A 13731-nucleotide genomic window follows, 5' to 3' on the forward strand; every position below is an offset into this window, starting at 1 on the left:
TAAATGCAAAGCTTCTTATTCCCCTTCTCCAGCTTTCATAGCAACCATTTTATAAATCATTCCAGATTACCATATGATGAAAGCAACAATGCCCCCCATCAGTAAAAAAAATCACTATTATACCCATGCAGGTTTCCCCCTCTTTTCTGGAAGAACATTTATGCAAGTAAGAGTTATAATAATGGTTGGAACAAACTACCTCATGGACAGGTGCTGGGCAAGCAACCACTGAACTGGAGTGCTGCCAGTACACCTCACTCTTGGCTGGATCCTTCCACGGCAGAAAGCTTAGCCATAATGTTCGAATTTCACTCATCCGCCACTTCCCTTTTTTCACCCCTTACTTCTTCCCCTGCCAGTGTTTCCCTTTGAATGCAATGGGGCTTTGTGCAGAGGTTATTCAGAAACCAATATAATTCTTAACTGTATTCATTCAAACTTTGGATGAAATGGGAGTAGTGTCAGTTTTAAATCCCTAACTAGTGGTAGCGGTAGGTATAAAAATCTTTCAGTGTTGGAAACTCTGGCTGCCTAATACAAAGTCTTTCTTTCATGGCATGGGATTCTTCTTTTCTGATTCATTTGTGGTTTTCTTCTTTTCCACTCTACAAGCTTACCATTGCATTTCTTAGCTTCTTCTCCTAGTGCTTTCTCCTAGTGCCTTTGAATGTAACTTCATGTTAAATCCTATATTGGAAAGCTCAGTTGATTTTTTTTTTCTACAACTTCCCCAAAAGTACTTATTTAGAAAGTATTTCAGAGTGCTTATTATACAGAATGACTTGGTTAACAGAATTTACATTTCAGTTGTAATCCTTGAGAGGAGCAGTTTCTGCACGTTCCTTGCTTTTTAGTAAAATGTTGCTGATAAGATCGGCTTCAAAATCTTCCCGCAGAACCGTATCTATGGGGAAATCTGTCAATTGGTTCAAATCCACACCTCTTGCTTCTCAGGAAAGAGCTCTTCAAGAAAAGGGTTTCTGGTCCTTGAACTTCAGATTTGGCTCTTAACCATAATGCTAAATTGACTGTGTGATGTTTCATAAAGTTCAATATTAAAGGCTTTGTGCCCCAAGGCACACTTTCAGTGTTAGACCAGTCTGGCTTGGATCCACGGCCAATGTTTATTTTACCCCATTTATGGATTCTGCCCCTTCGATCAACAACTGATTTGTCTGAATGTAGTTACTTCAAGGTCTTGATTCATAGTATTATTGCAACTGAGCCTCTAGACTTTTAACAATTAAACTCTAATAAGACATTTTCCACCAAAATGCATTTCAACAGCTGGACGACACATCAGGGTGCTGCAAGACTACAGTCATCTCTATTCTGCAGTATATAGCATCTTTTTTGCAGAACTGTATTCAGTGCTAAACCTGAAACTAGTCTTAATCTGGGTGCAAAATTTAATAAACTATTCTATTTGGTTGAATATAGCATTGCTGAATCCAAAGAGTAGAAATACATAATGTTCACCACAAAATAGTAATTAACAATTTCCCAGTTCAAAAACCATATACACAAGGAATAAAACTTCTAGAAATGCTAACATCTTTATTTACAAGTGGAAGGAGATACGCAAATGTGACAATATTCCCACATGTAAAGAAATTATACTTACTCCATAAATATTTTTTAATAGTCACAAGTACAGCCAGTGTTCTGGAGGCAGTGAAGTAAAGAGAAACTACTGTGCACTCTTTTCTATGTATAGTAACCATTGTTGTCTCCTTAAAGTAAGGAGAAGTGTAGAAAGTAGAAAGCTTCAATGCAGTTTCAATACATGAAAACAAAGAAGGTAAGTCTATAGGATTCAAAACAATATACAAAGAATTCACATGATAAACTAGCTGTAGGGAAGCTCTGGTTTCAAGATAAAATTTAGAAAACAGACTCCTGTGTATATATTGCTGCACTATAATTAAACCATTGCATTGAAATATAATGCTGTTAACACAGCATAGTATTAATGATCAGTAAAAAAATAGGAATTGTCATTGCCTAATGCCTAACTTCTTTGGAGTACTTGTTACCTACAGGTATCTGAAAGGCTCAGAACACAACAGTAGTAGTTTTTCAAAATACTGTGATAAAGCTATTTCAGTATTTATTATGACACAGCAAATTTAAGATAACATTGCTTTTTAAATCTTTCAGGCCTTTGAGTACTTATGGCAGGCCTGAGCCTCTTGCCATTTCCCTGCCCCTACTTATTTCCCTCTTAAATTCTCTGAATTAGTAGTTTACTCAGGTAATTTGAGGTGGATTTTCCCAACATTCAACAAGTACAGGTTTGCAATAGTTTCCATGCCAGAACTCTTCTTTCTAGGCAGTTAGAGCATTTGTCTCTGTGGCATGCAACCGTTTGCATTTTATAATTTACACAATAACTACACTATTGTTGGAAGTAGATGAACAGCCTTACAACTGCACAGCACATTGGCAGGTAAATGAAAGAGTAGTGAAAAGCAAGCTTTAGTGATGATTTTACATATCTTAATTACAAACAGGAGAAAAAACAATGACTCACCTGTGGAGATGAGGGACTAAAAGTCACACTGATGACAGATTCTGTGTGTCCCCCCAGTTTATGGGAAAAAGTGCTTGAATTCATTTCATATATGTAAGCCTAAAAAACAATGAGATTATATTTTCACTTTAAAGAAATATATCACATTCTAGAAGCACTGTTTTAGTATAGGAATACTAAAGATTCAGCCTACAGTGAAGTTAGAAAATTTTCATAATAGCTAAACAAATATAAAATCAACATCTTAGAATTCATTTGTATAATTCAGGATAATTTAGCAAATGCTTAATTTAACTCAAATGAAAGAAAAAAAACCATTTAGAAGAGTAATGAAATATTTTCCCCTTAAATAACTAAAAATTAGGTAGGGAAAAAATGACCCTTTAAAATATATTTTCAAGAGTGTTCTTCAGAATTTAAACCCTTTCTTTTAAGTAGAAATATGTAGAATCTAAACCGTTGGTTTCTAAGCTTGGAAACTTTTATGTTTGTCACTACATTAAATAAAATTTCTTGATTTCTACATAGGTCTTTGCAGTTTTTAATTGAACAGCATAGAATTCAATAACAAATCAATAATATTACAAGTGATGAGGGTATCACCAATGAGAAAAAGCATACTTCCTGCCTTTGCTTCTCAAAGAAAAAAGGGGAAAATTATTTCCAAGGAGTAAATTAAATTTAGTAGCAAAATAATTACATTATTGGTACAGCCTCAAATAATGAAAAAGTGCCAATGCAAAACTGCATTAAGAAACCAATCCAAAACTCAGTGAAAGTCATAGACACACTGATACTATGAAAACAGTTGGATTGTGATATTAAATTAGCATTATCTTACATAAACAAAACAGAAAATGTTTTAATATAAATCCTGTAGTATAGGCCTTCCACATAAGAAATACTTGTATATACAATCCTAAAATCCTGAAACCATTGCAGGCATGTAGGATTTAGACTATGCCTTATCTACTAAAAATAACAATTATTTGCAGGATACAGTCCACGTGCATACACAAGGCATAACAAAAAAGACACATACATATGTAGAAAATATGCAGATTTATTTGATACATGTCGTGGTTTAAACCCAGCTGGTAACCAAGCACCACGCAGTCAGTCACTCACTCCTCCCTCCCCAGTGGGATGAGGAGAATTGGAAAAAAAAAAAAATTGGGAGTTGAGATAAAGACAGTTTAATAGAATAACAAAGGGAGAGAATAATAATAGAAGTAACAACAACAACAACAACAACAACCAAATGATGCACAAATGCAATTACCACCCACAGAAAATAACCCCAGTGCCCACTCTGTTTCTGAGCAGCGAATCTGCACCCACCCAGCTAGCTTCCCTAAGTTCTATAGGGAGCCTAACGTTCCATGGCAGGGAATGTCCCTTTGGCCAGTCTGGGTCCGTGTCCTGGCTGTGCTCTCCCAGCTTCTCGTGCACCTGGGAGGGCGTGGGAAGCTGAAAAGTCCTTGATTTAGTGTAGACACTACAACTACCTACCAACAACTAAAGACATCTGTGTGTTATCAACATTATTCTCATCCTAAATTCAACACAGCACTATATCACCTACTAGAAAGAAAATTAACTCTATCTCATCTGAAACCAAGACAGTATATTATAAATAAAATGTGTATCTCAAAAGAAAGAATAAATTCTAAAGCATGCAAAAAATAGTCAAAGATGATAAGCCAAACTTTACAATTTCAATAAAAAATTAAAATGTTCCATTCTTTACTAAATCTCTGCATTTAAGACTATGAACATGGAATTCAGAGCACAGCCTAACATAAACTAAACCAAACTGTGCATAGACACTATTACAAACATGTATTACTCTGTGACTTAAGTTTTTTGTTGATAGTACCCTAAAATGAGTTTAATCATTCAGAACCAAGGCAGATGAGCTTCCCCTAGCAGATGGAAAACTGCTACAAGATATATATCCCAAAACCCGACACTCTTCCCAATTTATGAAAAGTTTCATGGACCAATGCAGGTCCTGAAAAACAATGCCTCACTCAGAAAACAAATCTTATCAGCCAACACCAAAGGTTCTCTAGTCAAACCAGCACTGAATAAACACTGGATAGTCCTCAGTGTCAAATATTCCATTCATGGCCGTATTCACTGAGAGGCAAACCAAGAGGCCAGCTGTAAATCTACTTAATTGCATCCAGTTTATATACCTCACATGTTCTAGATTCAGGCCAGGATGTGGAATTAAAACCATCTACTGGCATAAATGAAGTACCTAAAAACAGACAGAAACGTAGGTATCCATTTTTAACCTCTGGATCTTTTGTAGCATTCCACACAGATATTGCCATACCAACTGGGAAAGTAGCAGAGTCCTCAGTAATGTGTTAAAATCATTGTGCCCTTCCTAAAAGGATACAGCAAACGCTTGTTAATTGGAAATGCTGCCTTAAAAACTAAGACCCTCCTCCCTACTTTTTAAACATCTCATGAAACTAGTCATAATAATGAGTATTTGATCACTAGTAATATAAAAGCAGTAATTTTTTTGTTTGTTTGTTTTAAAATATATGGCCATACCACAGCTACTGTGACTTATACCACTTGGAACATGATCAGTTCACAAGGGAACAGATAGGTAAGGGGAACTCAAACAAGAGAAAAGTGATTTAATGACACAAAAGAAAGCATTCTGATGTGTCTATAGACATGAAATTGTTTTCTCTGATGGAAAGTACAAGACCACCTATTAGTAAATTCAGTCTGTACACAGGACTGCTCAAGTTCTTGCTGTTTCCATACAGAAACGCCACAATTGCTGTTTGTAAATACCTCCAGTTAGTCATAAGATTCCTCTTTATTGACATAAAAATATTAAGAGGTAGTGTTGGTTATTCACAACCTAAACAGATTACAATATTGCCAAGTAATTAGGCTTAAACAGAGAAGGTTTCAGAGTTCTAACATAATAGCACCCTTCAAAATTTTCTTTATTTTATAGGGCTACTTCCATCCATTCTCCTTCTTCCATACTGGCTCTCCATTCTTCACTCTGATGATACTATACCATGACTCAACTGGTATCAAAATTATCAGGTGCTGACACCTATGTGTTATCTCAGTCCATGTAAGATTGTGCTCTCCTCTTCATAGCCACGCTTTGTATCACCTGGCCCTACTGTCCAGACTTCCCACAGGACTTCCTTCCAAGAACAGAGTGCTAGCAATGACCTTTTCACTCCAGCAAGGATGATGTGTAGAGACTGCAGTCAGGTTGTACTTCACCACCGCCACCACAGTGCCAGAGAAGACTATAGCAGTCATGCTCACATAATTAATGGGAATCTGCAAGTGTCGAGAAAATGAGAGATGAGATGCTGTAGAAGTCCATATTCTGGGGAGATTTCAGAAAGGAAAGGAGTACGCTGAGCGAGAGGAGAGCAAGAAGCATTACAAGCTGCACTGCAGTCTCCAGAACAGGATGCTCCTCCACATCTAACTAACTGAAGAAAGACAGTATTTGTGAAAACAGGGAGAAATCATTCTTACCAAACAGCACACCAAAATCCTGCGGACCCCTTGTCAAAATAGTTCAACAGTATTACAATAGTCAGTAATGCCACGACACTTTTTAGGTGTTTGTATCATAAAAGATTCAAATCCTGTTCCTCATAGCTATTGTACGCATGTCCATCCCCTTTGGAACTGTGTGAATGACCAAAACAAATATGTCGTGTTTCTTAACACACTGCAGAACTTTGTTAGATATAAGAACTTAAACAGAATAGAACTGAATGAGGATGATACTGGAAAGAATAAAATCAACTCTGAAATTGAGGTACTTGGTACATAGCATAAGTCCTCTGGACTCCACACAACTGATACATGGGGAGCTAGTAAAATAGATTTACAAAACTACTATTGCAAGCAATTATTTCCCTTCACAAGCTAATTACTCTGCAGTTGCAAGTTTTTGGAATGCCTACATCAGTTCTTCTGCATATACTAAGACCAGTCTTTGGCAGATAGTTATAGGCAGCAGACAGGACTATGCTTTCTATCACTCACCATATTTTCTCTTTCTGGCCCCAAATTGCCTTAATGTCACTTTTCATTTCCTCTTCAAGCCTACTCTCCTTCCTCCCTTTCATGGAAGTAGGCACAAAGAAGAGGCAAAGTCAAGGACAGCAAGAGTCTAGAGCACAAAATGCTCTGAATCACAGATCTACAATGCTTTCCAACAATTTCTGAGCCAAGAAGAAACATGGCTCCATGTTTTATCCAAGAGAATATATCACAGAGAGACATGGTTAGTGAAGCTGAAAATTTTCCATCATAATCTAGTGGCTTACAGAACTTCGCCAAATTTATCCAATAAAAATCAATTTTCCATTCCAAGTTCTCAGTTTAATTTGGGGAGGAGCACACTCATTTTTGGCTTAATCTTTATGTCCCCATTCCTCTCAGTAAAATAGATGTGATAACATTTCATTGGGTTTTTTTGAAGACAAATCCAATGTTTGTGAAACCCAGGTATTCTAGTAATTTATGCTCTTCTACACGGTTCCTAAATCAACCATTTGGCTCATACCTTTCTTTCAAAAAATTTTATGAAGCAGTTGTGCGGCTTCAGTAGGATCTAGCAAGTGTGTATTTGGTTGTCTAGAAAGAGATGTTAGCTAATCACACTTCTCAACCTAAAAAGCATTCAAACTCTTACCTCACACCTTTCAAGAAATTATTCAAAGTCCTGAGCTAGAGCTTTGGCTTGGATACAGCCCTCTTCTGAATTGTCACATTGTGGAACAAGATTCACTGGGTCAGAGAAAAATAATAACAAGCAAGTACAGATAGAAGCCCACCTGTAGCAAACCACTGAAGCATTCATCAGCATGGGAAAGACCTTTACTCTGATCTTTACTACAGAGACTACTTTTATATTGAACGACTGCTAGACAAAACACACAGAACACAGCTGGCAACACAACTTTCCCACTGTACTTCATTCCTACAATTCTATCCTAACAGAACTACTGTTAAGCTTCTTTCTGATATTGTATTTCTAGCCCTGTAAATCTTAAATATTTAGGTGTGGTGGTTCAGCTTCAACAGAAAAAGTGGCAGATTCCCTGACTACATATCAGAATGGTTTATTATGTTGTGGCAGCTATCATCTTCTCTTCCAATAACTGTGCTTGTAAGGAAACTAATAGCAAATATTTTAAATCAGAGTAGTTTTCAAATGTAACACATTAAAATGTGATTAAAAGAAAAGCATCACCATAAAAAAGTGTATAAAAACAGCTTCTGTTCAAGGAACTCTAGTCACAGATATTTAAGCTAGCTAGTGGTAGCCTAAATTCTGAGAATAAAAGTTAACTTGGTGCAAGATTGAAAATAAACTTTTCAGAATATTTATTTTTAACTTCAATAGTAAAAAAAAAAAACCCAACCAAAACCCCCAAAAAACAAACAAACAAACAAAAAAAACCAAAAAAAACCCCAACCCAGACAACTCAACCCAAAGGAAATTGTATTTTAACAGAAATGACATTCAGGTATTCATAAGAAGTGGAATAACTCCAGTATAAACATTCTCCTACTGTAGTCTGCCATCATTCTAGTTTTACTACATTTCTGATGTCATTCAAATTGTTTTTCTATTCTATACTTACTAGATTTTTTTAGCATATTCTTCTCTACAGAAAAAAAAAAAACCAAAAAAAACCAAACAAAACAAAACAGTAAGTGAATTATAAATGATACCATAACGCTAGCCACAGAAGAAAAAGAAAGTTGAAAATATGAATTCAATGACAGAGAAAGAACAGATTTTCAGCAAACCAAATGTAATAAAAAAGAAAGCAAAACAGTCTAGGAAGTACTCAGAAATACCCAAAATGCATATGTGCATATAATCTTTTATAGGCTTTAGCCAAAGTCAATCCCTTTTTTTTATATTAAGACCAATTTCTTGTAATAAAAATACTGATTCAGTAGATATTGGTATTTCCTTTCCATTTCTGTCCAAGGGTCAGCCAAAAGTAAAAATCATTTACCTGTACCAACAGCTTCCAAACAAGTTTCCTGCACCCATAACCACATACTTACTTGCGTTTCCTTTCACTTGAAGTTTGAAGAAAATTTGGAGTAGTCAGTTTTCATTAACCCACAGTGTGAGACTGTATTTAGCACCTTATATGCATATACGAGCTTGTGCTTTCTTCTTTAAATTTGTAGCAAGAGACAGGGAAGAAGGGTGAAGGTCCCTCCTTGAGGCAAAGAATTTGTATCCAAATGGAAAACTACTTAATTCTACTGCATTTGTTGAGAGAGCGTGCTAAATAAATTGACTTTTTATCTGCAGAGTTTCACTATAAATTCTTTCCTCTGTTTTCTTATACTCTGTCTTCAAAGCAAACTTGTCCCCATCTGTTCCCACTGCCCCCTAGTCCAATCCATAGCCATATGCATTTGGGCCAAACACTCCTACTCCCTCCTGGGAAGGGAAAGAGGGGGAAGCAAATCAGAAAGAGAAACACTGAAAGCATAGCTGAAAAATATTCCTTGTTATCAGCTCTTGCACAGGGATCAGAAAAGCAACACCAGTTTCAAGAAAAATCCTTTGTAACTGCTGTGGCTTTAAAGTGGAGCACATATTTTATGAACAGATCATAGAAAAAAAAAAAAGAAGAAGAAGAAAAAGAAAAGCCTTTGGTATCTAAGATACCTAATTTGACCTTATGCAAATAGAGATTTTTTCTTCAGAAATTTTGCTTGAGTTGGCCGAAGTCATCCCTTTCCTTTGACTATTTTTTCTAATATTTCAAATGAACTACAGAAGATAACAGTGTTAAAACCTCTTGATAGAAAATAAATAAATAATCTTACTTACACTTTTATGAAAGACATCTGGATTTATTAATAAAGCATTAGTCTCCATTTGCCTCCATTAGTGCCATCAAACCTGATGCACACTCTCACACCACATGATATAATTGTTTGGCTTGCAACCCACTTTTCCCTGTTTACACTGGGGCACATATCCCACTGAAACATGCATTTTTCCTCAATCTCAAGCTGAAAAAGCACCTGAAATACTTATACTAAAATGAAAAATAACAATTGGCCTGAAGCAGACAGCCGGAATGGAAAGTTTCAGCCCCAAATTTTCTCAATTATAAGCAACTAAAACCAGTATTATAGTGGAAAGTGTTAGACTGCCTTAACTATAGGCATCACTGCCAAATCCACACATAATAAAACTGATTTCACAAGTATCTTAAGCACTGATTAACACTCTTCGGTACCAAGATATCTTATACACTTGACACATGGTGGCATGGAAAGTCTATTCAAGCCTGTCACCAAAATGTTAAGTACAGTATGCCCTGTCAGTGTTCCTTCCCTTTCTAATGCCACTTATGGAGGCTGTCTTTCCGGTAGTCACAGGAAATTGCCCACTACAGTAAGATCCCAGTTTCCATCTGAGTTCCTTTGACATAACTACAAAAGGTGTAACAGTGAAAATTAATAACGCTCTTTATTATTAATACAGTTAATAGTATTGAGATCAGTCATCTTTCAAGATGCAGGGGATATTTTTCAAATGTATCAGTATGTTGGCAGTTATAGCTAACAGTTTGAATTTTCCTGACTAAAAAAGATGACATAAACATCTAAACCATATCTCAGATTTGCCTCTGTAAGCCACTCTTCTTAGAAGCTTCCAATTTATATTTTTCCTGATATTATTTTCTATTTAATTGGCCAATTTCAAAGCCTTATGTATATGATTGTTTTTATTTGTCTGCCAGTGGAATTTAGGTAGCACCAAACACTCCTGTATTTTACTTTTATAACATACTTAGCTTTGGCAGAGTGCAGAATTATTACTTGAAGATTTTGTTTTAAGAAAATTTACCTCACCTCTCATTATGAAGAAGCATGGTTGGATCACACCCACTTTGGAAATGGCTCTTTTCTGACTGCTGCTAAAACTCTCTTCTGTATCAACTTTACCGATAATTGCGTTCCCTGTTTCTTTACTGCTGTTGGCTGTTCAACAGAAATACTGCAAGATTCAAATGATGCAGAGTATCTTCATTCAGATGTTTAGGCATAACAGGGAATTTCATTAGCTTTACAAAGGGTTACCCCATCTTAATAAATTTGCAAGCACAATGCAATCAACTAGTAGGATTATAGGCATATGTACCAATGGTACACAAAATACAACTGCTGTCAAAGTTGTAGATTAAGAGGTATACATATAGAAAACACAATCCCTGTGGGTATAAATCTATACATATCCACTTTTAGCACCTCACTGCTGCATACATTCCAAAATGAAACTTGGGTATTTGTATCTACTTTGACTTCCTTTTTGCCTACATTTGAATACGGGGTATTTTCTATAAAATTATTTTTCTTCAGCAAAAAGACTATTTTCTCATACCTCCACTGAGCTCTCATAAGTATTACCGAACTTAAGTTTAACATAGTAACGCACTGCAGCCTCATAAAGTTCAGTTTGACAGGCAGCTAGGACAAAGGTGTTCTGTAGTAGTTAAATAAGCACATGTCTATAGCCAGCAGAAAATCCTTTGCTACTCTCAGCTGCCAGTCTAGTTTTATGATGGTCAGGTCTGAGGTATAGAGGCATAGATAAAGAAATAGTCTGAACCGACCAAGAAGTAAACAAGAGGAGCTAATTTGCTCATGCTCACATGATTCCATGGTTCATAAAATAATCTAGCAAGGCTAAGATTTTCAATCATCTTCAAAGATATACCCAAAGAGACAGCAAAGTACCAGCACACTATAAAGTCATCGCTGTATTAATATGAGAACAATATTTATCTCTTCTCTCCTAGGATAATAGGCCTAAAAGCCAACCATACTACCAAAGAATCCAAGAAACTGAGGATCAAGAGTAACACAAAGTTGTGTTCCTCTTTGGAAAGGGATAGATTTTCTCCAGCAAGAGCTGGCAGAGAGGTAGTCACAGTCTCTTGTCATTCATTCTCTGCCATGGATTTCCTTCTGCCAAGCAATGTCAGTCCTGGTTTTTCCACAGCAAGCATTACTAATGCTATTTTCTCCAGATGTTTTCTCTTAAAGCCTATCTTAGTTAAACAATATGGACATATAAAATAAAACTTGAGTAATATATAATTGGGATACCAATGACACTGAAAGCCAAAATACCCCAGATAGTCCCTACCACGGCCTCATAAAATACATTCTGTTCTGCAAGCCCTCTGGTATGAAGTGTAGACCAAGACACTAAATACTAGACAACATCGCTATCAGATATTTCTAAAAGTAATTTTCCAGTAAACAAAATATCCTCCTATTTTTCCAAACCCAGCATTAAAGTCAACACTACAGCATACTCTATTGCATCAAAGATACCTAATTTAAACATCAGTGATACTCCAAGATATGCTCCCAAGAGATAATGAACTAAACACTCTGAACTATTAGCAAGTTCTATCTCCTCCATTTACATACATCCATACCAGAATATATTTCTCAGCCCCCTGCCTCTTCTGTAGTCTTTTATCTTCCATTCATTAGTACCTAAAGAGTCCTAGTGAAATTGTGGTCTCAAAGGTAAAACAACCAACCACATAATTTTGTCATTCACATTCTGTGGTTCTTGAAGTGTTTTTTCTTTGCTATCTAGACCATTGTATGCAATTTTGGATCTAATCAGATGCAGTTTTTAAGCTTATCACACCACAGACACACAAGGGCAGAAGTATTTCATATAAATAAGATCAGAGTAACTGACCACAGTGGTAACAAATTGAGATAGGCTTCATCTAAATTCTTTTAAAGATGGAAGGACAGAAGAAAGATACCAATAGATTGCTAATCTCCATTTTATAAATCAGAACTGAGCCACAGAAAGACTAATAGGACTAATAATATATTTATGGGAGTCAAGAAATAGATCATAAACTCCTATGGCAATGATTACATTAGGAAGTAGTGCAGCGCAACAGGAGCAGATGTACAGAACAAAACAGTGCTGGCAACCCAACCTCCAAATGTATTTTGGTGCTTTACTTTGGGCTCTCTTATCTCTGATTTTGTGGACTGAACACCATTAGCATATAGAGAGCATTCAGTTTGCTCAAGGAGTTGCTCTTCCACTTCAGCCTCACCTGAAAGAATTGATCTGCATGATCCAAGACGACTCCGTGATACAAATCAAAGCACAGTAAATGGGGAGGACTGGGAGACATGCTCCAAAAAGGGGTGTACACACTCCTTATCCAAAGTAAAAAGCAGATGCTCACTCTTCACCAGTGCACTGCAACTCAGACACTAGGCAAAACAAGGCAGAAAACTTTAAAAATTTAAATTACTTCAAATTATAGACCCCCTTTCACTGTGGCTTCTCAAAGCCAAAGTATATGTGGCTGAGTAAAGTAGATGACAAGTTTAATAGATAGCAGTGTTGCATTTTGAATGCATTTATGAGTGACAAAATAAAAACATTCTTTTTAAAGCTACCCATCTTGACATGAGAATAGATAAAAATAAAACTAAGAGTTCTGTTATATAATATATATTTTTCTTATCTTTATAAAAGAAGTTATTACTCTAATCCAATAGGGAAAGTCATAAAGATATGTGATTTGAGACAGTGAATTTTACAACTAAATAAATATCTGGTAGCAAAACATTAAAAGTATATTGCTTGGTAGGACTGACATTCTATTTGGAACATCAACCTCTATAACTATTTAAAACTAAGGTGTTGATTATAAACAGATTCTACAATTTGTATTATTTCAGATGCAGAATCTTTTATCTGAAAAAAACCCCCTGTGTCTGAAAGCACTATCAGGCCCAGGTTTGCATCCAGCCGCCACTCACAGGTTTGCAGAGTTCTTTGGATATGCCACCTTACCCTTGTGTTTCCAGCACCACTTGCATAATGGGAATTTACTTTAAATCCAATTTTGCGCAAATGTTAACATTCAGGGATTAACAAGTGCTTAGTACACTGATGTTATGCATAAGAATCAAATTGCCTTATCCTGTCTGCTGTTAAGTCCTTTGAGTATTGATGCCCTCTGGAGAAGAACAATTGTCCTACTGTCTCTACCTTTGATGCCTTCACAGTTGGAAGGCATAAATTTAAACCTGGATTTAGAATGTATTTCAAAGACAATGTTTAACGTTGTAGG

At 36.1% G+C, this 13731-nt stretch overlaps 1 protein-coding gene across 1 annotated transcript in view; it reads right to left on the minus strand.

Moving 5' to 3' along the window:
• WDR27 (WD repeat domain 27) overlaps window positions 1-13731 on the minus strand; it is a 127127-nt gene that overhangs the window by 48855 nt on the left and 64541 nt on the right. The window contains exon 23 of the mRNA XM_054819477.1: window positions 2534-2632. Coding sequence (XP_054675452.1) covers window positions 2534-2632 — 99 coding nt within the window. The remainder of the gene's footprint in view (window positions 1-2533; window positions 2633-13731) is intronic.

Source organism: Grus americana, chromosome 3, assembly GCF_028858705.1.
Source record: "Grus americana isolate bGruAme1 chromosome 3, bGruAme1.mat, whole genome shotgun sequence".
Lineage (NCBI taxonomy): Eukaryota > Metazoa > Chordata > Aves > Gruiformes > Gruidae > Grus > Grus americana.